At 47.2% G+C, this 20071-nt stretch overlaps 2 protein-coding genes across 11 annotated transcripts in view; both read left to right on the top strand.

Annotated features, from left to right (window-relative positions):
* PRPSAP2 (phosphoribosyl pyrophosphate synthetase associated protein 2) overlaps positions 1-13063 on the top strand; it is a 32555-nt gene extending 19492 nt beyond the window's left edge. For all 6 annotated transcript variants that reach the window (XM_028705596.2, XM_077918661.1, XM_028705593.2 and 3 more), the window contains exons 9-12: positions 1903-2051; positions 4111-4181; positions 8884-9030; positions 11911-13063. In XM_028705596.2, the coding sequence (XP_028561429.1) occupies positions 1903-2051; positions 4111-4181; positions 8884-9030; positions 11911-12069 (526 nt within the window). In that variant the 3' untranslated portion in view covers positions 12070-13063. The remainder of the gene's footprint in view (positions 1-1902; positions 2052-4110; positions 4182-8883; positions 9031-11910) is intronic.
* Positions 13064-15728: 2665 nt separating this feature from the next.
* Positions 15729-20071, top strand: part of SLC5A10 (solute carrier family 5 member 10) — a 95702-nt gene continuing 91359 nt past the window's right edge. The window contains exons 1-4 of one of the 5 annotated variants that reach the window (XM_077918659.1): positions 15729-16010; positions 17258-17329; positions 18959-19063; positions 19547-19606. In XM_077918659.1, coding sequence (XP_077774785.1) covers positions 15894-16010; positions 17258-17329; positions 18959-19063; positions 19547-19606 — 354 coding nt within the window. In that variant the 5' untranslated portion in view covers positions 15729-15893. Of the gene's footprint in view, positions 16016-17257; positions 17330-18958; positions 19064-19546; positions 19607-20071 lie in introns of all 5 variants that reach the window. The other 4 variants (XM_028706758.2, XM_028706756.2, XM_028706755.2 and 1 more) reach the window with 4 other exon arrangements.

Raw genomic sequence — 20071 nt, 5'->3', positions numbered from 1 at the left:
AAAAGCCAGCCATACAAAACGGTTTGCTCAGGAAGCATTTCACAGAGCACATCCTTAAACCAATGGAGCTCACCGCAAGGTGTGGTGACTCCCACCGGCTTAGGTGTCTTTGAGAGGGGATGGGATAAATTCATGGAGTGTGAGGTTGTCCACAGCTACTAGTCAGGGTGGTTAGATGCAGCCTCCAGGTTCTGGGCGCCATGCCTCTTAAGTTACCAGTTGTTGGAGAATTGGCAGCAGGAGAGAGCTGTTGTCCTCAGGTCCCCATTTGTGATCTTCCCAAAGGCGCCCAGTTGGCCACTGCAGGGAATGGGGATTCTGGACTTGTAACCTTTGTTTACAACAAACAGCCATAATAAGAACTTGCTTTGTCAAGCCAATGGCCCATGTAGTCCAGCATCCTGTTCTCACAGAGGCCAAAGCTGCTGCTGTGGGAAGCCCACAAGCAGGGTGGAAAAAAAAAAATCAATTTTTTTTAATTTTAAAAAACCCAGATTTTTAAAAAAAATTTAAATCAGATTTTTAAAATAAAACGCTTTTGGAGGAAAAATCTTTCTAAAGATTTTCTGTTATAGTTACATTATAGTCCAAAGGCTATACATCAGCAAATAAGGATTTGTTTTAATGATATGTTTAACCACATCAGTTAACAAACATAGATACATATGCTATCATATTGTTTTAGTCAAATAATTTTTTTTAATTGTTATTAAGGAAATGATTGTTTTTCTCCTTCTAATAAAGTACAGCAGAAAAGTTATCCAAATACAATTAACTTATTAAACCTCGCAATAATTACATAATGATCTGTCTATGTATTTCTAATAGTATAACCAAATCATTAATTTTTGATGTAAATGTAAAAACTACACTGAAAATATATTATTCCAAAAACGAAACCTTCCTCTGGTTGTAAATATTAAGATTATACCAGCAAGTATGAGTCTTTCGGGTGTGTGTGTGATTTAAATCAAGTCTTACTGACTAGTGATTTAAATTGATTTGGTTTAAATCAAATCCACCATTCCCACAAGCAAGACCTGAGGGCACCAGTGCTCTCCCCACTTGTGATTCACAGCAGCTGGTATTCCCAGGCGTAGTACAGTGGTACCTCGGGTTACATACGCTTCAGGTTGCAGACTCCGCTAACCCAGAAATAGTGCTTCAGGTTAAGAACTCTGCTTCAGGATGAGAAGAGAAATCATGCTCTGGCGGCGCGGCAGCAGCAGGAGGCCCTATTAGCTAAAGTGGTGCTTCAGGTTAAGAACAGTTTCAGGTTAAGAACGGGTCTCCGGAACGAATTAAGTACTTAACCCGAGGTGCCACTGTACCTCCGACAGTGGAGGCAGAGCTTGGCAGTTATGGCTCGTAGCCACTGATAGCCCTCTCCATGAATTCGCCCAGTTCTCTTTTAAAGGCACCTGGGTTGCTGGCCATCACTGCCCCCTGTGGGAGCAAGCGCCACAGTTTAACTATTTGCTGCGTGAAGAAGGTCTTTCTTTCGTCCGCCCTGAATCTTCCAACATCCATCTTCTTTGGATGCAAAGGCAGCAGTGGCGATCGATGAACCCTGCTGGCATTTATTTATTACTTGCACCTTAGGAACTAGATCAGTGGTTTCTCAAACTTGGGTCCCCAAGCTGTTGTCGGACTACAACTCCCACCATCCCTGACCACTGGTCCTGCTAGCTAGGGATGACGGGAGTTGCAGTCCAACACCAGGTTAGGAAATGCTGAACTAGATCAATTTGGCACCACCTTGCCCTGATCACCTGTCAGCTTAACACTCTTGGGAGAGGACTGCCTGCCTGCCTTCCCTCCTCTGCTTGTATGGCTGTTTCTCTGCCGTCCTTTGCGTTGGGGACGGACGTGTTTTCTAACGTCCTTGCCCCTTGTCCGCAGGGCTCAGTCGTTTGCAGAGCGCTTGAGACTGGGGATCGCCGTGATACACGGGGAGGCTCAAGATGCAGAGTCCGACCTGGTGGACGGCCGCCATTCGCCCCCGACGGCTAAAAGTGCAGCTGCCATTCACCCTAGTTTAGAGATACCCAGTAAGTAAACTCGCGTGAGAGGAGGGCCCCTGCTGGTTGGGGTGGGTGTCCTTAAAAGGAGACGGGCATTCACAGTGGGCATCTCCCTCTCTTGAAAGTTATATCCACACCATACAATGTAAGCACATGTCTTGCCCCCCTCCCATGCAAAATAAATAAGCTTGGGAACTGTAGATCATCAAGGGTGCTGGGAGTTGTAAGCTACAGTTCCCAGCATTCCTTGGGGGAAGCCACGTGCTTTGAATGCTGTGGATGTAGCCTGAGTTACAGGGTTTGGACATGGGTTTGCTGCAACTTCTTGTGGATAATCCCCTGCCCCTTCCCTGTTATGCTTGAGACTTTGCATTTAAAGTCTTTCTCTTTCTGGTTATGGAAAACTTGGGCCTATTTCATGCCCCCTGTTGTTGTTGGGTGGTACCGTGATTTGCAGCATTTGGCATCATCCTTGACCCATGCCCAAGCCCTCTTGTGTCTCTTAGTGTGGTGTGCCACAAAACAGGGTACATTTGTATTGCAGCCGGTTGAAATGTGCTTTTGATTCCTGCCCGCCCCCCCAATCCTTTTGTTCAAAACTGTGAAAAAACTGCAATGAACTTATGAGTAAAACTCGGTGCCCCCTCTTGCATGACTAGAGGGCAAGCAGTTACAAGCAAGCAAGGCTCTCCCAAGTGCCACTAGACTAGCAAGGAGGGACACCGGTGGCACTGTGGTCTGAACCACTGAGCCTCTTGGGCTTGCCGATCAGAATGTCGGCAGTTCAAATCCCTGTGACGGGGTGTGAGCTCCCGTTGCTCTGTCCCAGCTCCTGCCAACCTAGCAGTTCGAAAGCACGCCAGTGCAAGTAGATAAATAGGTACCACTGTGGTGGGTAGATAAATGGCGTTTCCGTGCGTTCTGGCACTTGTCACGGTGTTCTGTTGCGCCAGAAGCGGTTTAGTCCTGCTGGCTCCATGACCCGGAAAGCTGTCTGCAGACAAACGCCAGCTTCCTCAGCCTGAAAGCGAGATGAGCGCAGCAACCCCATAGTCGCCTTTGACTGGACTTAACTGTCTAAGGGTCCTTTACCTTTTACCTGGTGTAGCCCATCCACACTGTGCCCCTGAGCATCTCTTGTGACCTTCTCCCATACTATTGAAAGCCTGTCATTCATTCCTATGGGGAAAATTGGTTGTGTTGCATTTTGGTGCTGGTGGTGGTGAAATCAGCCCTCTGTCCTTGACAGTGGATAGCTTGGCTTCCTATGGTGGGGATTCCTGCAACGGGGAAGCCACGTGTCTCCATTCAGACTGAGCAGGTCTTGCCGGAGGACCCTTCCTGCCTCCTCAGATACCCTGTCTGTCGCAGTGATAGCCATTTTAAGATGCTCCATGTATAATATGGGTAGGCAAGCTAAGGCTTGGGGGCCGGATCCGGCCCAATCGCCTTCTAAATCCAGCCCGTGGACGGTCCAGGAATCAGCGTGTTTTTACATGAGTAAGAATGTGTGCTTTTATTTAAAATGCATCTCTGGGTTGTTTGTGGGGCATAGGAATACGTTCATCCCCCCCAAAAAATATAGTCTAGCCCCCCCCCAGGTCTGAGGGACAGTGGACTGGCCCCCTGCTGAAAAAGTTTGCTGACCCCTGACATATAGGGAGCTCCTGGCCTTGCAGATCCTGCCGGATCCCTGGCTCCTCTCATCCCTGAGCCTTCAGGCCCTGCGTGCTGGGAGTCTGCCAATAGGCGGAGGACCACAGGACCCCCACCCCTGCTAAACATAATCATGGGTAGCACTTGCTTTATGGAGCTTGTGATTCCATAAGGCCTATTGTGCAGTGCTCTCTCTCTTGTTCCCCTAATGGTTTTGCTGTAGGGGTTGTTGTCAGCAAGGACAGCTTTTGGAGTGACCAGCAGGGGTCGTTGCTGTCAGTAGGAAGTGGAACCTGGCCTGGTTTGCTGGAGTCACGATGAGTGGGGAAGCATCTACCAAGACAACACCCTGTAACTAAGATGAATGCTAAAAGGCAGGAGGTCTACTGCAACATTATAAGACTCCTTTCTTTCTCCCCTTTTTAACCAGTGTTGATTCCAAAAGAGAAACCTCCCATCACAGTTGTCGGAGATGTGGGCGGAAGGATAGCCATCATCGTGGTATGTAGCTGCCGTACTACAGCAACCTGTTGATTCTGAATTGCCTTTTACGGTTTGAGAACATCACATGGAAAGATGCTGTCAAGATGTGCATGTGTTTGTGTCCCCCCCAAATCAATTAAAAAAATAAAAACCTGGTCCACGGTATACTGCCACCATCTACTGACTTACGAGGCAGCAGGGGTCCACGTTCGGGAACCTGTCTTCCAGGGATTTCTGCAATACCTGCAGTCCCCCGGTAGAAAAGCAGGAGGGGAGGGGAACTCGGTGTTTGTAGCCTTAGTGACCCAAGATGACCTAGAATCAGGATTGCAGAGTTGGAAGGGACCCCAAGGGTCATCTAGAACAACCCCCACCTAAAGCAACCACAACAGATGGCTATCCAACCTCTGCTTAAAAACCTCCAAGGGAGGAGAGTCCATTACCTTCCAAAGGAGTCCATTCCACTGTCGAACAGCTCTTACTGTCAGAAAGTTCCTCCTGATGTTTAGTTGGAATCTCCTTTCTTGTAATTTGAATCCGATAATTCACACCTATTATTATTATTATTATTATTTGCATCTACACCCCACTTTTCTACCAAGGAGCTCAAGGTGGCAACCCCCCCCCCCCCATTTTATCCTTATAGCAACGCTCACTCATTAGGGCTGAAAGTGAGTGACTGGCCGAAGGCATAGCTGTCAACGTTTCCCTTTTTTAAAGGGAAATTCCCTTATTCTGAATAGGATTCCTCGCAAGAAAAGGGAAAAGTTGACAGCTATGGCCCAAGGTCACCCAGTGAGCTTTCACAGCTGAATGGGGATCCGAACCCTGGTCTCCCAGGTCCTAGTCCAGCACTCTAACCACTATGCCACACTGGTCCTTATAGCAGCAAGATTTATTTGAACTAATAAGAGACAGCAGAGGAGATACTGGAACACAGTGCAAAAAAAATATGATTTCCAAGAAGAAAGTTGTAAAAGTTCAGGAACGTTTGAATTACAGAACCAGCCCGCACTGAAAATAAGAAAGACTTGACTAGCTAAAGTTACAATACCCAACCTCAACTCCCCTCCCCGACACAACACGGTTTGAAACCCAGGCATCTGCAGTTAGCAGGAGAGGAAGACGAGGGCAACAAACAAGGAAGTAAAAAATGTTTCAGACCCTTTTGCATGGAGACAGCCCACATGTTATTCCACAACCGAATACATGGGCAGACAAACCAGACTCCCTAGAACTAGTCTAGAGATGAAAGCCTGGGACGGGCCCAGCTGCAGAATATTGCCAATTAAGAATGGGTGGGTGTTTTTGGGAACTCTAATGCCAGCCTCAAGATAAGGGCTGTAACTCATCAAGCAGCTGATAGTGATTACATGAGACGCTAAATTCCCAGGCTGTCCTAGATCTTCCCAGGAACCCCAGCTTCTGTACTATTCTATTCTCTTAAACCAAAGGTAGGGAATGCGATTCTAGGCAAACGTGCTTGCTGGCTCAAAGATACTTCGGGGAGCATTTCTCAGCTGCTGGGATGTGTCATTCACATGGTGTGGCTGCAGTTTTTGATGCCTCTTTCCCACTCAGGGTCACTCAGATGAAGAAAGATCCTAAGGCAGGCATGACCAAACTTGGCCCTTCAGCTGTTTTGGGACTACAACTCCCATCATCCCTAGTTAACAGGATCAGTGGTCAAGCATGATGCGAGTTGTAGTCCCAAAACAGCTGGAGGGCAAAGTTTGGCCACCATTGTCCTAATGGGCCTTATATATTCTTCAAGGGGGAATTATGGACCCAAATCCGTAATTATTGCTTCTGCCCATGGCCCAAACTCACACCAATGGAGGTTTTTAGTGTGTACTTTTTCCCTTTGGGAGAAATTTGAGGAGGGTGAGGTCTTGATTGGCAGTGATCTTAAGTGGCTGGGGAAACCCAGCCAGATGGGTGGGATATAAATAATACATTATTATTAAATTATTATTATATGTTTTGGCACCTGTAGTAGTGCCAATTCCGCCGATCGAAGCAGTCGAGTGGGCACATGGGGGGAGGGAAAGGCGAGCTCGAAAGTAAAGTGGTCCCAGCTTGTTAAGGGCTTTCTATACTAATACATGATGATTGTGATTTGTGGCATCTGCATTTCGCAAGGAAATCCAGCAGTCTGAAGCTGAACGTGCCACTCGGCTTCATGGCTCGCAGCCTATGCTAATACTGTGCTGCTATTGCGCTGGTGTTTTTAAATGGCATCTTTCCTTACTGTGTCACCTGCTTGGAGGTAATTGGGTTCAAGGTGCCGCTGAGTAAATCTGGGTCACATTTATCAGGTTTGGCTGCCGAGGCTGAAGAGCTGCTCCTCGTGAGCACACCAGACTGCTCTGAATTAAAGGGAGCGCTTCCCCGGCTTTTAACTGGAAGCTGAAATTCCAGCCATTGATTCCCATTCCATGATTCAGATCAAAAGGCTTCAAATAGTGGGAGGAGACTAATATTTGCCTTTAACAAGCAAGCGAGCTCTTCTTTTTCTTCTTCGTTTAACTTAATCTTTCGTCTCCTGTTCAGTCTTCCGGTTTGTTTAAAGTTAACACGTTTTCAACAACGTTAAAGTGGCTAATGATTATTCTCCACCCCTGTGGTTATTAGCTGAGTTGCTCATCCAGTTCTTGCATCAGATAACAAACTCCAGTGATGGCTGCTTTTACTGACAGAGGCAACCTTCATATCCCTTGCCGCGTGGGAATGGAGAGGCTGCGGAATAATCCAGCGTAACAGCTGTTGAAAGATTTGTGCGTTGGCTGGAGGATTTAGTTTTCCTAGGAAGGGTGGACTTTTAAGATGCTTGTAGGGAGAGATTAGAGTATATCTGGTGATAGGAATAAATAACCTGTGCAGTTGAGGCCTGGGTCTTCCAGATGTTTTGGACCATACTTCTCATCATCCCTGACTGTTGGCCTTGCTACCTGGGGCTGATGGGAGTTGTAGTCTAAAAAATACATTGCGTTTGCCAGATTGGGGAAGGCTGAGTGCTCTGTCTGTTTCCATTATCACGTTTGCAAGTGTGAAAAGCAAATCCATTATGTACCTCATTAAGCTTCACAAAATCAAAACACTTCGGGCCTGTGGGAATGCATATATCCCCGCTATGTCTCGCTGTGACCTGCTTGGTTAGAGAAATTGCCTACAGTGGTTTGTCATTTGGGACCCGGCGGCTGTTATCGCTGGAAATGCTTTGCAATATACAAATATATTCTTTCTTTGTTTAGCCAAAGCCATTGCAAAAGATAAAATACGTCAAACAGAATAAAATACATTCCACAGTTAAAATAATTATTAAGACCAAATGTTTTGTCAGTTGCTTCCCTGAAGAATTTACACTTTCCATCCCTACAAACTTTCTCCTTAAAATTGTCGCTCAAGACAAAACAGGCCACTTTTCAGAGGTGTAGGTGGACCTGCCCCAAATTAAAAGTTAAATATCCAATCGATCTCCCTACTGGGAGATTCAAATCTTTGAACAAGGCTGCTCTTAAGTCCTTGTGGTTTGGGCAAAACCAGTGAGTAGCAGGGTAAATATTCTACATGGGCAAGCTTTTTATTCATAAGGGATCCAGGGAGAGCATCCTGCAGCAATGGCAGGGGCATAGACTGGAGCCACAGAGCTGTAAAGGCTGTTTTCCATTTGTGATGCTAGTTAGTAAGGGTGAGGAGTCTGAATGGGCAGTTTGGAATGCTAAGAGGCACATTTGGACGGGCGGGCGGACAGAAGTGAGATCAGCACAAAAATCATGCCTTGAAATGGGAAAAAAGTTTGTGGTGTTGCTATTAGTACATCTAGCCCTTAACAACTTGGGACCAGTTTACCTATTAGATCGCCTTAACCTACCTGTAGCCAATCCACTGCTTCATTCTGCGGAATTGGCACTGCTGCAGGTGCCACATAATGCCCGTTCCACATTGGTAAGAAATCAAATCATTTTGTGTGGCAGTACCTACACTTGGGAACTCTCTGCCTATTGATATCAAGCAGGCAGCTTCTCTGCACTCTTTGTTGGCGCCTGCTAAAATCTTTCTTGTTTAGACAACCCTGGCCAAATGTTTAGAAAGCCGGAGTAATTTTAATCTGTTTTAGTACTGTAACTTTTGAATGTTTTAAAGCACGGTTGTAAACTCTTATAATGTCTTTTCCTAAAACACTTTAAGGGTTGTAGTTTTTTGTTGGGGTTTTTTTTGCAACCAAGCGATGTCTGATAAATCAGTTATATGTTCCCTCTCTCCCTGCTTCACACTTGGGGCATCGGGGTAGGGCACTGGCGGAGGACTGGGGGGAGCGCATTGCCCCTGGCACCATCAGGGAGGGGGGTACCATTGTGGCTGCCCCTCTGACACGTGCCATGTGCCACGCCCCTGTGGGCGGCATGCCACGCCCCCAGGACGCACGCCACACCCCACGGGACGTGCGCTAGCGACACCCCCGCCTGCTCTCTGCCCCTGGTGCTGGAGCATGCAGCTTTGCCACTGGGGTAGGGGACAGAAAAAAGTTTGGAATTATTACCCCACCCACTTCTGGCCCCACCCACCAGTGGTATGTGGCCCCCGGAATATTGCCCAGAAGGAAATCTGGCCCTTAAAAAATGGTTCCTCCCTAAGTGGCTCTAGAGGGCTTCCACTTCCCTCCGGCGGCCTCGTTGAGGCAACACTGATAATCCTCTTCTCATGTCCTCTTGGCCAGGACGACATAATAGACGACGTAGACAGCTTCCTGGCTGCTGCTGAGACGCTCAAAGAGAGAGGCGCCTACAAGATTTTTGTCATGGCCACCCACGGCCTCCTTTCCTCGGATGCCCCCCGGTTGATAGAGGAGTCTGCAATCGATGAGGTAAGCTAGCAGAATGGGCTCGTTTCCCCCAAAATGGCAGCGTGTGCCTACAGATGCTAACTTTGCCAACTGGATGAGCCGTCGATCGAGAGGGTCTGACTTGGATTCTGTAGCCACAAAGCTCCTAAAACTACCCGTATTTTTTTCCTGGGAACAGTGGGGGGGGGGGTACTTTCGCGTTTAGTGTGGGATGAGGCGCTTGAGACAACAGCTCTTGGTTGCGAAAATGACAGTGTGAGGGGATCTTGCAGGGAGCTTCCAAAGCTGAGGGCCTTAGGAAAAACTGCCGACATTTGTCTCGCGCAAGTGAGGTGGTGAATTGGATGTGGGAAGGGCATTTTTGTGCCCCTCTGAAAATGGCAGAATTTAGCATTTTTAAGCCAATTTACACACAGAGAGAGCAAAAAAGGAGCATCAAGGTAACTTAAAAACCACCAATAAAAGTATACTGATAGAACCAGCCGAGATCTATAGATTATTGTGAGCCGCCCTGAGGTCTACGGATGAAGGGCTGTATACACATTTAATAATAAGTAATGATAAGAACAATGGAAAGGTTGGGGAACCTACTGGAAATAAATGGAAACGGGGTCTAGCAAAGCCATCAGTCTTTTTTCCAGAGACCTAAAAAACCCATTTCCTCACCTGCTCCAGCCATGATGCTCTTCCTTGCTGGGCCTTCAGGTGTTCTGTAGCAAGCACAATCTGTGGCTACACAGACCTGCCTGGAAATGCGTGGGCTTAGGCCCTGGCTGCTGATTCAGCAGCTGCTCCCCTGTTCAGACTTCTGATTCTTGCATCCTGCCCTTAAAGGTCAGCACATAGTTAACCTTTGGAACATGCTGCCACAGGAAGAAGTAGTGGCGGCTACCATCTTGGATGACTTCAAAAGAGCATTAATTGCTAAAAACTGGAAAAAAGAAACTGTGCCACCAAAAAAGGAAAGGCAAGACAAACTGTTAAAGTATATTGAACTGGCTACATTAACAGAGATCACACTAGACAAGAGTTTCAAAAAGCATGGGGAAAATGCAGAGAATACTTCACAAAACAGTGCCCTAAAATACATATCTGGACTTATTTCGATTAATGTCTGCAGGAGACTTTGTGGATATTTAAGTTCTAATTAGAAAAACCTTAATAATTATTCATAAAGGAAACAGCTTATAAGAAGTTAATAAGGAGGCCAGATACGGGATAAAGGAAGTCTTTTATTTGCTGGTTTGTATTGTTGTATGTTATGCTCACTGTATGTTATGTTCACATTTAATGAGGGTGGATTTCTGTATTGGGGTGTGTGTGTGTGGGTTATGTTGTAAATAAAGTTCCAATTTTATTTTTAATTTTTAAAAAGAGCATTAAGACAAATTCCTGGAGGAATAAGGGGTATTGTGGCTTGTAGCCAGGATTACTGCGCTTTCCCTCCACAGCCAAGAGGCAGCAGTGCTTCCGAATATCAGCTGCTGGAAGCCACAGGAGGAAGAGATGCTCTTGTGCTTGGATCCTACTTGTGGGTTTTCCACGGGCGTCTGGTTGGCCACTCTGAGAAAAGGATGCTGGACTAGATGGGCCAGGAACCCAGGTCCAGCAGGCTGATCGGATCAGATGGGGCCAGAAGGAAGCTGTTAAGTCCTACAAGATCCCCAAGACATAGGTCTGGCTGAGTGTGGCTGCTGAAAGGTCACAGTGGCTGAGTAGGGGATTTGAACACAGATCACCCTGGTCCAAGTCTATTCAGCATCTCACATGGTCTCTCTGGCCCCTCCTCTTCCTTCCTTACTCCCAACACAATTCTTATAGTCTTTTATCTATAAAGGTAAAGGGACCCCTGACCATTAGGTACAGTGGTGGCCAACTCTGGGGTTGCAGTGCTCATCTCGCTTTGCTGGCCGAGGGAGCCGGCGTACAGCTTCCGGGTCATGTGGCCAGCATGACTAATCCGCTTCTGGCGAACCAGAGCAGTGCACGGAAATGCCGTTTACCTTCCCACCGGAGTGGTACCTATTTATCTACTTGCACTTTGACGTGCTTTCGAACTGCTAGGTTGGCAGGAGCTGGGACCGAGCACCGGGAGCTCACCCCGTCGCGGGGATTCGAACCGCTGACCTTCTGATCGGCAAGTCCTATATATACCTCCTGTTTTAATAATTTTTAGCTTTCCAAAACGTCCTGCAGATTTTATTTGTTTATAAGATTTCTATACCGCTTTATACATTTAATAAAAATCTCAAAGCGGTTTACAGCATATTAAATCAATAAAACATTAGCCAGGCGATGTTCCTCTGGCCTCATGAGGAGCCTCTTCAGTAGGGCTGGTGAATGTGGGCCTTGCCCCCTAGGCCAGGTGGAAAGGGCCTTGCAGGGAGCGGTCTTCACACTCACAGCCGGGCAATGTTCCTCCGGCCTCATCATTTTAAATGTGTACGTATGCTGGTCTATGACCGTAATAAAGATTTGATTTGATTGACTCCCAACACGAAGCAAAATGGGATCAGCTGAAAAACGGTTAAGTCCAGTCAAAGGCGACTATGAGGTGTGGTGCTCATCTCGCTTTCGGGTTGAGGGAGCTGGCGTTTGCCCGCAGACAGCTTTCTGGGTCATGTGGCCAGCATGACTAAACTGCTTCTGGCACAACAGAACACCGTGACAGAAACCAGAGCACACGGAAACGCTGTTTACCTTCCTGCTGCAGTGGTACCCATTTATCTGCTTGCACTGGTGTGCTTTCGAACAGCCAGCAACAAGCTGCAAGGAAGATGTACCACTCTCTCTTTTGCAGCTTTGTTTAGAAGTGATCCCGAGGTGTTTGTGGCTGCGACTCTTCCTGCCACCTTCTTAATTTCCAACCTCCCCCCTCACTCTCTTTGCCTCTCTTCCCAGGTTGTGGTCACCAACACAATCCCTCACGAGATCCAAAAGCTCCAGTGCCCCAAAATTAAGACTGTGGACATCAGCATGATCCTTTCGGAGGCCATCCGCAGAATCCACAACGGGGAGTCCATGTCGTACCTTTTCAGGAATATAGGCCTGGATGACTGACTGCTACCTTGGAAGGCTTGGAGGAGGAGAAGAAGAAGAAAAATATTTTCAGGGGCCAAACTGGACATCTACACAGAAAACCGAGCTGTGAAGCATCGTGGCTTAAACGTTGTCCTTCAATGGAACCCACTTTGTTTAGTTGCTTCCCTTCCCCATGATTTAAATTTAGTAGATGAAATTTCCAGAACTTTTTTCTTCTTTTTTTGCAAAAAGACTTTTATTGGGGGGGGGGGGGGGAAGAACAAAAATCTAGTCTGTTACGTTTAGCTGCACTGTTGGTTAAGGACACGGTCCTTTTTGAGAAGTTATTGAGCCTCCTTGAAATGCATTGGGGGCTGTGCAGGAGAGCACCCTGCGTCTCTTGAGGGTTTGGGTGACAAGGGGGCCCAACCGTGTTGTTTTGAAAGAGAAGCCCTATCCCCCTGGGCAATGACTCCCCAGGCGTGGGATTCTCCTGGTGAGAGACCCGCAGGGCCTGTTCCCATAGAACAGGTTATCCTCATCTGCCTGTAAGCGAAAACTGTAGCCTTGCGCCCTGTGGGAGTCAGAGGACACGGGAATGGCAGTCGTGGGCTGGAGCAACAGCATGCTCCGTCTCCTGCCTCTCCTGGTCATTTCAATGAGGTTCACGCAGGAGAACTTCCTGGGAAATGGAGCTCTAAGGGTACAAATGTGCTTGCGCGCGCACACACACACACTCGGAGAAAAGGGTCACGGTTCCTACGTGTTCACATTCCTTTCCTCCACGAATCAGCTTGCTTGCAAGTGCTTTGAAGGGTTAATTACATACGATTCTTTTATCTCTTTTTTTTAATATATAAAAAAGCTACTGTATAAAGTTCGCATCTGACAAGCCAAAAAAGAAAAAAAAAAGTTGTACTGTTGTATGCAGTTCAGTGACATTTTTTGTAGAAGTGCTTTTATAGGAAAAGCATATGGAGTATGCACTGGTATTTATTTTCTGCAATGAGAAGAATAAATGACTTTGTTTTTGTGTGAGCTTCTTAGGAAATATTTGTTCGCCGGTTGTGCTCTTTTTGTCAGCGGAACAATATTCCAGGTGGTGAGTGTGTGCGTGCCGGCAGCTTCCTGCGCTCCTTCAGTCTCCCCCTCTCCCAAAAAATAGCTTGTTTCGACGTTTTTGCAAGGCTTTTCCCACCTTGCAAAAGGGCAGCAGTGGGCTTCATCTCACCCTTCTGGAATCTTTTTAGCCTTGCTTGCAAACTTCCATCCCCACACCTCCTAATATGCTGTTCAACTGGGCACTCTGCAGAAACAAACCTCCTTAAACCAGCTCACACATGAGCAACATTGACATGCAAAATCCACACCTCAAGAGTGTCAGGTTGGAATTTGATATCTCTTCAGCTGCCCCTGTGTTGAATGCAGAACGGGCTTCAGGAACAGCGTTCCTGGGTTAGGCTTTAACGGAAGCTGCTCATTAAACAATGCCGCTAGCTAACGAAAAGGCTGACACATTAACAAAAGAGTGTCAATGTTTAGGAGGAAGGGTGGACAAGTTGGCCTGTGAGGGGACAGACATTTGAAGGGAGAATTGCACAAAAATGTCAAGGTGCAAGTTCTGCCAAGCCAAGGACCTGTGGAGTGAGGGTGGGGGTAGGATGGGGAGAAACTCGATTCAGTTAGCATTTGAAGGCAAAACCCATCAAATTCACCTTTTCTAAAAACGATGCAGGAACTGAAACACAGCTATACTTCAACATTCAACCTTCTCTGAATTTTGCAGCGCAGTTCACAAGCCAAAATGTGCTTACATTCACACATTAGTGAATGTATCCTACAAAATTTTTATATATTATGGGAAGTGGCTTTGTGTGCATCAGGGGAAATTGCATGCCAAAATGCATACAGTGGTACCTCGCAAGACGAATGCCTCGCAAGACGGAAAACTTGCAAGACGAAAGGGTTTTTTGTTTTTTGAGCTGCTTCGCAAGACGATTTTCCCTATGGGCTTGCTTCGCAAGACGGAAACGTCTTGCAAGTTTGTTTACTTTTTCTTAACACCGTTAATACAGTTGCGACTTGACTTCAAGGAGCAACTCATAGCACGCGGTGTGGTAGCCTTTTTTTGAGGTTTTTGAAAACTTTGGTGATTTTTGAAGCTTTTCCAAAACTTTTCCGACACCGTGCTTCGCAAGACGAAAAAAATCGCAAGACGACAAAACTCGCGGAACGAATTAATTTCGTCTTGCGAGGCACCACTGTACTACGAGAAATTTGACCTAGAACGTTGATGAGTTTCATGAGGAAGTCACAGATGTGCTTAAGACTGAACTTAAGACTGGAAAAATGAGAAACTTAATAATAATAATTTATTATTTATACCCCACCCATCTGGCTGAGTTTCCCCAGCCACTCTGGGCGGCTCCCAATCAAGTGTTAAAAACATTACAGCGTTACATATTAAAAACTTCCCTGAACAGGGCTGCCTTAAGATGTCATCTGAATGTCAGGTAATTGTTTATCTCTTTGACATCTGATGGGAGGGCGTTCCACAGGGCGGGCGCCACTACCGAGAAGGCCCTCTGCCTGGTTGCCTGTAACCTCACTTCTCGCAGTGAGGGAACCGCCAGAAGGCCCTTGGCGCTGGATCTCAGTGTCCGGGCTGAACGATGGGGGTGGAGATGCTCCTTCAGGTATACAGGACCGAGGCCGTTTAGGGCTTTAAAGGTCAGCACCAACACTTTGAATCGTGCTTGGAAACGTACTGGGAGCCAATGCAGATCTCTCAGAACCGGTGTTATGTGGTCCTGGCGGCCACTCCCAGTCACCAGTCTAGCTGCCGCATTCTGGATTAATTGCAGTTTCCGGGTCACCTTCAAAGGTAGCCCCACGTAGAGCGCGTTGCAGTAGTCCAAGCGTGAGATAACTAGAGTATGCACCACTCTGGCGAGACAGTTTGCGGGCAGGTAGGGTCTCAGGCTGCGTACCAGATGGAGCTGGTAGACAGCTGCCCTGGACACAGAGTTAACCTGCGCCTCCATGGACAGCTGTGAGTCCAAAATGACTCCCAGGCTGCACACCTGGTCCTTCAGGGGCACAGTTACCCCATTCAAGACCAGGGAATCCCCCACACCCACCCGCTCCTCAATCTGTTAGCCGCCATCCATCCTCCAACCGCCTCCAGGCACTCACACAGGAAACTGAAAACGACAAGATCCACCCATCCCTGGACAGTCATGGATGGATCAAATACCTTTAGCTGAATAGTCCTCTTGGTTTCATGTTGGATTTATGTGAAAGAGACCCCTGACCCCTCCAGTGTTTCCCATCATCCCAACATAACCGAGAAAGCGCCACTGTTTTGCGTTGGCAGGGTTTATCTGTGGCTGTGGCCTTAGGAGGGATCGGAGATGTTTTTTTTCAGTTCTACAGCGGCACATGGTTCAGAAGGGCGCACCTTAGGGTTTTGAAGAATGATCCTAAAACACCTGAGTGTGAGCAGGTCGTGCAGCCCTGGGGCCCCTCAATCATGGGGGGCGAAGGTGGGGCGTGTGTCCTGAGCCATGCCCATTGGTTTGGGTTTTTTTGCAACGTCCACGCAGCTTCGTCGGAACAAAAATGCCAGCCAGCATTCAAGTTTGCAAATTTAGCAGCCCACCCACCCCTGTAGCTCTGATTAACCCTCAGTTCATTCGTATCCGCTGAGAAAGGGGGCAGACTCTGCCCTAAGGCCAAGACAGCTCACCCACATGTACTGCTTCTCGAATCACAAACGGCCTACCCCCAGGCTGTTTAATGATCAATTCCTTGACTCTTGAAAGCAGCTGGCCTCTCCCTCTTTGTTGCTGGGTCCAGGCACGATGTCCGCAGAAGACTTTCCTCCGGCTGAAATGCCCACTCCTTCGCCCCACTTCAGCGTTACTGATGTGATCGTCGTGGTGGCGTATTTCCTTTTGAATTTGGCAGTGGGGATATGGGTAAGGTGGGCAAATCTTTAATCGGTTTAACGGCCCGATCGACTGTGCGACGGCCTCAGTTGACCAATGGGACTGAGCATTCGGGGGGATGCCAGCTTCTTAAAAGAAGCAGTTTGGATTCTGCTGCCTGGGCACAGAACATGCTCAGCCGTATTGGGATGTTTTCTCTCCCCACACCCCCTAGGTCCCCCGCCACCAGAATTCATTTGCATTTCTGCAAATCTAGTTGCTCTGCCGAACCTGCCGATATCTCCCTGTTGCACGTAACTGGTGCCATTTTGATTGAGCGCTCATGCCTGAATGTCAGAAATTAGAGGGAATATTATTATGGTTATTATTACCCATCCTGCCTCTAAAAATAAAGTAAGATTCTAGTCCTCATGGTTTTGATGAAATTAAATAAGAATCTGCTTTGCACCGAGCCAGAACATTTGTCCATCTAGCTGGGTGGTGTTTGCAACAGATTCCAACAATCTTTTGCTGAGGTTTTGAGCCCCAGGCCTAGGTGGCTAAATCCGACCCTCTAAGCCCCCTCTCAGCTGACCACACCTCTGCTTTGCACCCTCCTTTAGTGTCTGTCTTGAAAATGTCTGCCTGCAATAATTATTATCATCTTTCTGAATCAGAATTTTGTTTATTGCCTGCATCCAAAGGTCCCAGGGTGGGTCAAAGCAATTTAAAACACAACTTTTTAGGAAGCAGCTGCAGCTTGCAAAGAGTTCCAGCTTCAACCCATGGCATCTAGGGCTGGGAATGCACCCCCCCATCTGAATTCCTGGAGAGCTGCTGCCAGTCAGTGTAAACAAAATAGAGTTAGATGGGCCAATGTTCAGACTAGGAGTGGGGCTGCTTCCTATGTTCAAAATGAGAAGAGGGTGGGTCTGAAAAATATGCAGCCCAACTGAAAGGCCAGGGAAAAGAGGCGTATCTTCAGAGTATGATGCAAACCATATAGGGAAGGAGCCAGACATGCCTCTGTGGGGAGGGATTTCCACAATTTAGGGGCTGCCACAGAGAAGGCCCTGTACCCGGCCACCCCCTACCCTACTTCTCAGGGTGGTGGAAATACGAAGAGGGTGCCCTCTGCCGATCTAAAGACCCAGGAGACTCTATAGGGAAGGAGATGGTCTTTCTGATACTTGGGGGCTATATTGTGGGGCAGGAGGAAATCTCTGTCCGGTTTCCACGCTCTAGGCACAGTTTGTCTATCACTCATCCCCTGCTTAGTCGTCTTTTTGCCTGTCCAGTCTTCCTGCAGGGCAAACAGAAACACTTTGAGTGGATACTTCCTGGCTGGGAGGAACATAGCCTGGTGGCCGGTAAGTAGATGCAACTGCCTGTTTGATTTTGGGGCTCCACAAGGTTTCACCCAAGCCTCACAGAGGGTGGTGAATTACATGTATTGTTGGAAAAAGAGCAAGTGTTGTCCCCACTTCCCCTCCAAAAAACCAATAGGGCACAAGAACATGCAGATCTGCACAAAATGTGCACATGCTAATTTATATTTCTAGATGTATGTTTAGAAAGTCACTTTCGTGCAAAGCAGACCCATTGGAAATAATAGCTCCAAGTGACTCGTGCATTAATTTCAGTGGGTCTACTCAGAGTAGGACTACCGCTGGGTACAAGCCAACTAGGTAAAGTTAAAGGTACCCCTGACCACTAGGTCCAGTCGCGGACGACTCTGGGGTTGCAGCGCTCATCTCGCTCTATAGGCTGAGGGAGCCGGTGTTTGTCCGCAGACAGCTTCCGGGTCATGTGGCCAGCATGACTAAGCCGCTTCTGGAGAACCAGAGCAGCACACGGAAACGCCGTTTACCTTCCCGCCAGAGTGGTACCTATTTATCTACTTGCACTTTGATGTGCTTTTGAACTGCTAGGTTGGCAGGAGCGGAGACTGAACAACGGGAGCTCACCCCGTCATGGGGATTTGAACCACCAACCTTCTGATCGGCAAGCCCAAGAGGCTCGGTGGTTTAGGCCACAGCGCCACCCGCATCTCGCAAGCCAACTGCTGCAGTGCTAATGCCAATACCATGCAGTTGTTAGTTGGAGTGTCAGACTGGGACCTGAGAGACCAGGGTTCAAATCCCCACTTGGCCATGGGCCAGTCCCTGCCTCTCGGCCTAATCTACCTCGCAAGGTTGTTGTGGGGGATTAAATGAGAACGGGAAGAGTTGGAAGGGACCACAAGGGTCGTGCATACCAACCGGCTGCGATGCAGGAATCTTTTGCCCAACGTGGGAATCGAACCCACGACCTGAAGATGAAGAGACTAATGCTTTACCAACTGAGCGATCCTCGGAGGGAAAAAAGTGATATATAAAAACAATAAATGAATGGACCAGGTGACCTGTGTGCCTGCTCAGTCAGGGCCGTCTTTACCTGGGGGTGCAAATTCTGGGGGGTGCCCAGCACCTGCCGCTGAAGCCGCCTAAGCTCTTAACTATCTACCTGTTATGAAATAATAAATAATTTTGATCAAGCTAGAAAAACAAAATACATATATACCTAGGTATTACCGAAATGTATACCTACTATTTCACTAAAGGACTATCAACTTTGTGCGCTCATTTACCAAAGACATGCTGCGCCAGCGCCGCCACTTGTCATTCACAGCGGTGACGCTTGTCAGACTCAACGACGCTGCTTGCCATTGTCAACGGTGCCGTGCACGTGAAATTAACTAAATTTGTGGGCGCTGGGCAGATCTTTGCACCCCGTCGGCGCATATGCTAAAAATGGCCCTGCGCTCAGTCCAAACTCTTCTCTGTCCTCTTTCTTTCTGGCACCCGCAAGTGACTGCTGCTTTGGGAGATAAGTTTAAATACCTGATTTTTAACTCTTTCCAATCGATAATTTTAATGCTTTATTGTTGTTTTTTTGTAATTTGCTTAGGGTTTTTGCAATTTGATTGGAATAATAATAATACTGCTTTTGGCCTGCAGATCGGTGCCTCGCTCTTTGCCAGCAGCGAAGGATCGAGCCTTTTCATTGGACTGGCTGGCACAGCAGCTGCAGGAGGGGTAGCAGTGGCCGGCTTCGAATGGAACGTGAGTAGTGCCGGATTTATGTATAAGCTAAACAACCTATAGCTTAGGGCTCCACTCTCTTGGGAGCCCCCAAAAAAATTTCAAGGAAAGAAAACCCTGGATGTACAATTCCAAAATATAAGATAAAAAGCAAATAAAATAAAACCTACATACAGTTAGAGCTTAATAATTATTTCACTATTAATATACTTCTTAATTGTGTTTCACTATTAATATACTACCGGTGATGAAGAAACTGAAATTGACCAATTCTATGAAGACTTACAACACCTTCTAGAAATGACCACAAAGAAGGATGTTCTTCTCATTATAGGGGATTGGAATGCTAAAGTAGGGAGTCAAGAGATAAAAGGAACAACTGGATGGTTGAACCACTTTGGAAATTTCAGCTAGTGCTTATATCCGAAGCACAAATCCCTTTTCTTTTACACATATGCACCAATGTGCAGGGCCACACTTAAGTGTTTTTATATCTCTTTCCAGGCCACCTTTGTCCTTCTGGCGTTGGCCTGGGTGTTTCTTCCCGTCTACATCTCTTCAGGGGTAAGTTAGGAACCGGGTTTGGTCCCGTCCTTTGGTGTGTGGCCTTCCTGTACCGCCAACAGCTGCTTTTTACGACCTCTCCCGTACCGATTCAGTGCAACCTACCCAGGTGGCTGAGGCTCACGGCCTTCTCTGTACTTGGCAATTCAAATAATAATAATAAATACCTTGCAAGGCTCCTGGGTGAAAAGCCACCACAATTTATTTTAACGTGATTCTAATGCTGTGTTTTACGTTGCCGTAACCTGCCCCGGGACTGTCAGATAATAAATGGTGCGACTCCCCAGTGAGGCAGGTTTTCCACATTTCTGCAACAGTTTGTCACCATGAAAATTCACCTGTGTTTTAGTACAAATTCCTTTTTGGTCATACAATCCAAGTGGAAAATTGGGAAAGGTTGTGGAAGGTGGATATCAATTTCACAGCCTGTTATACGATAAAAGAGAACATGATTTTACTGCTGGT

Source organism: Podarcis muralis, chromosome 14 (genome assembly GCF_964188315.1).
Source record: "Podarcis muralis chromosome 14, rPodMur119.hap1.1, whole genome shotgun sequence".
Classification (NCBI taxonomy): Eukaryota; Metazoa; Chordata; class Lepidosauria; order Squamata; family Lacertidae; genus Podarcis; species Podarcis muralis.
The sequence above is the reverse complement of the archived record's forward strand: the minus strand, read 5'-3'. Positions and strand labels throughout refer to the sequence as shown.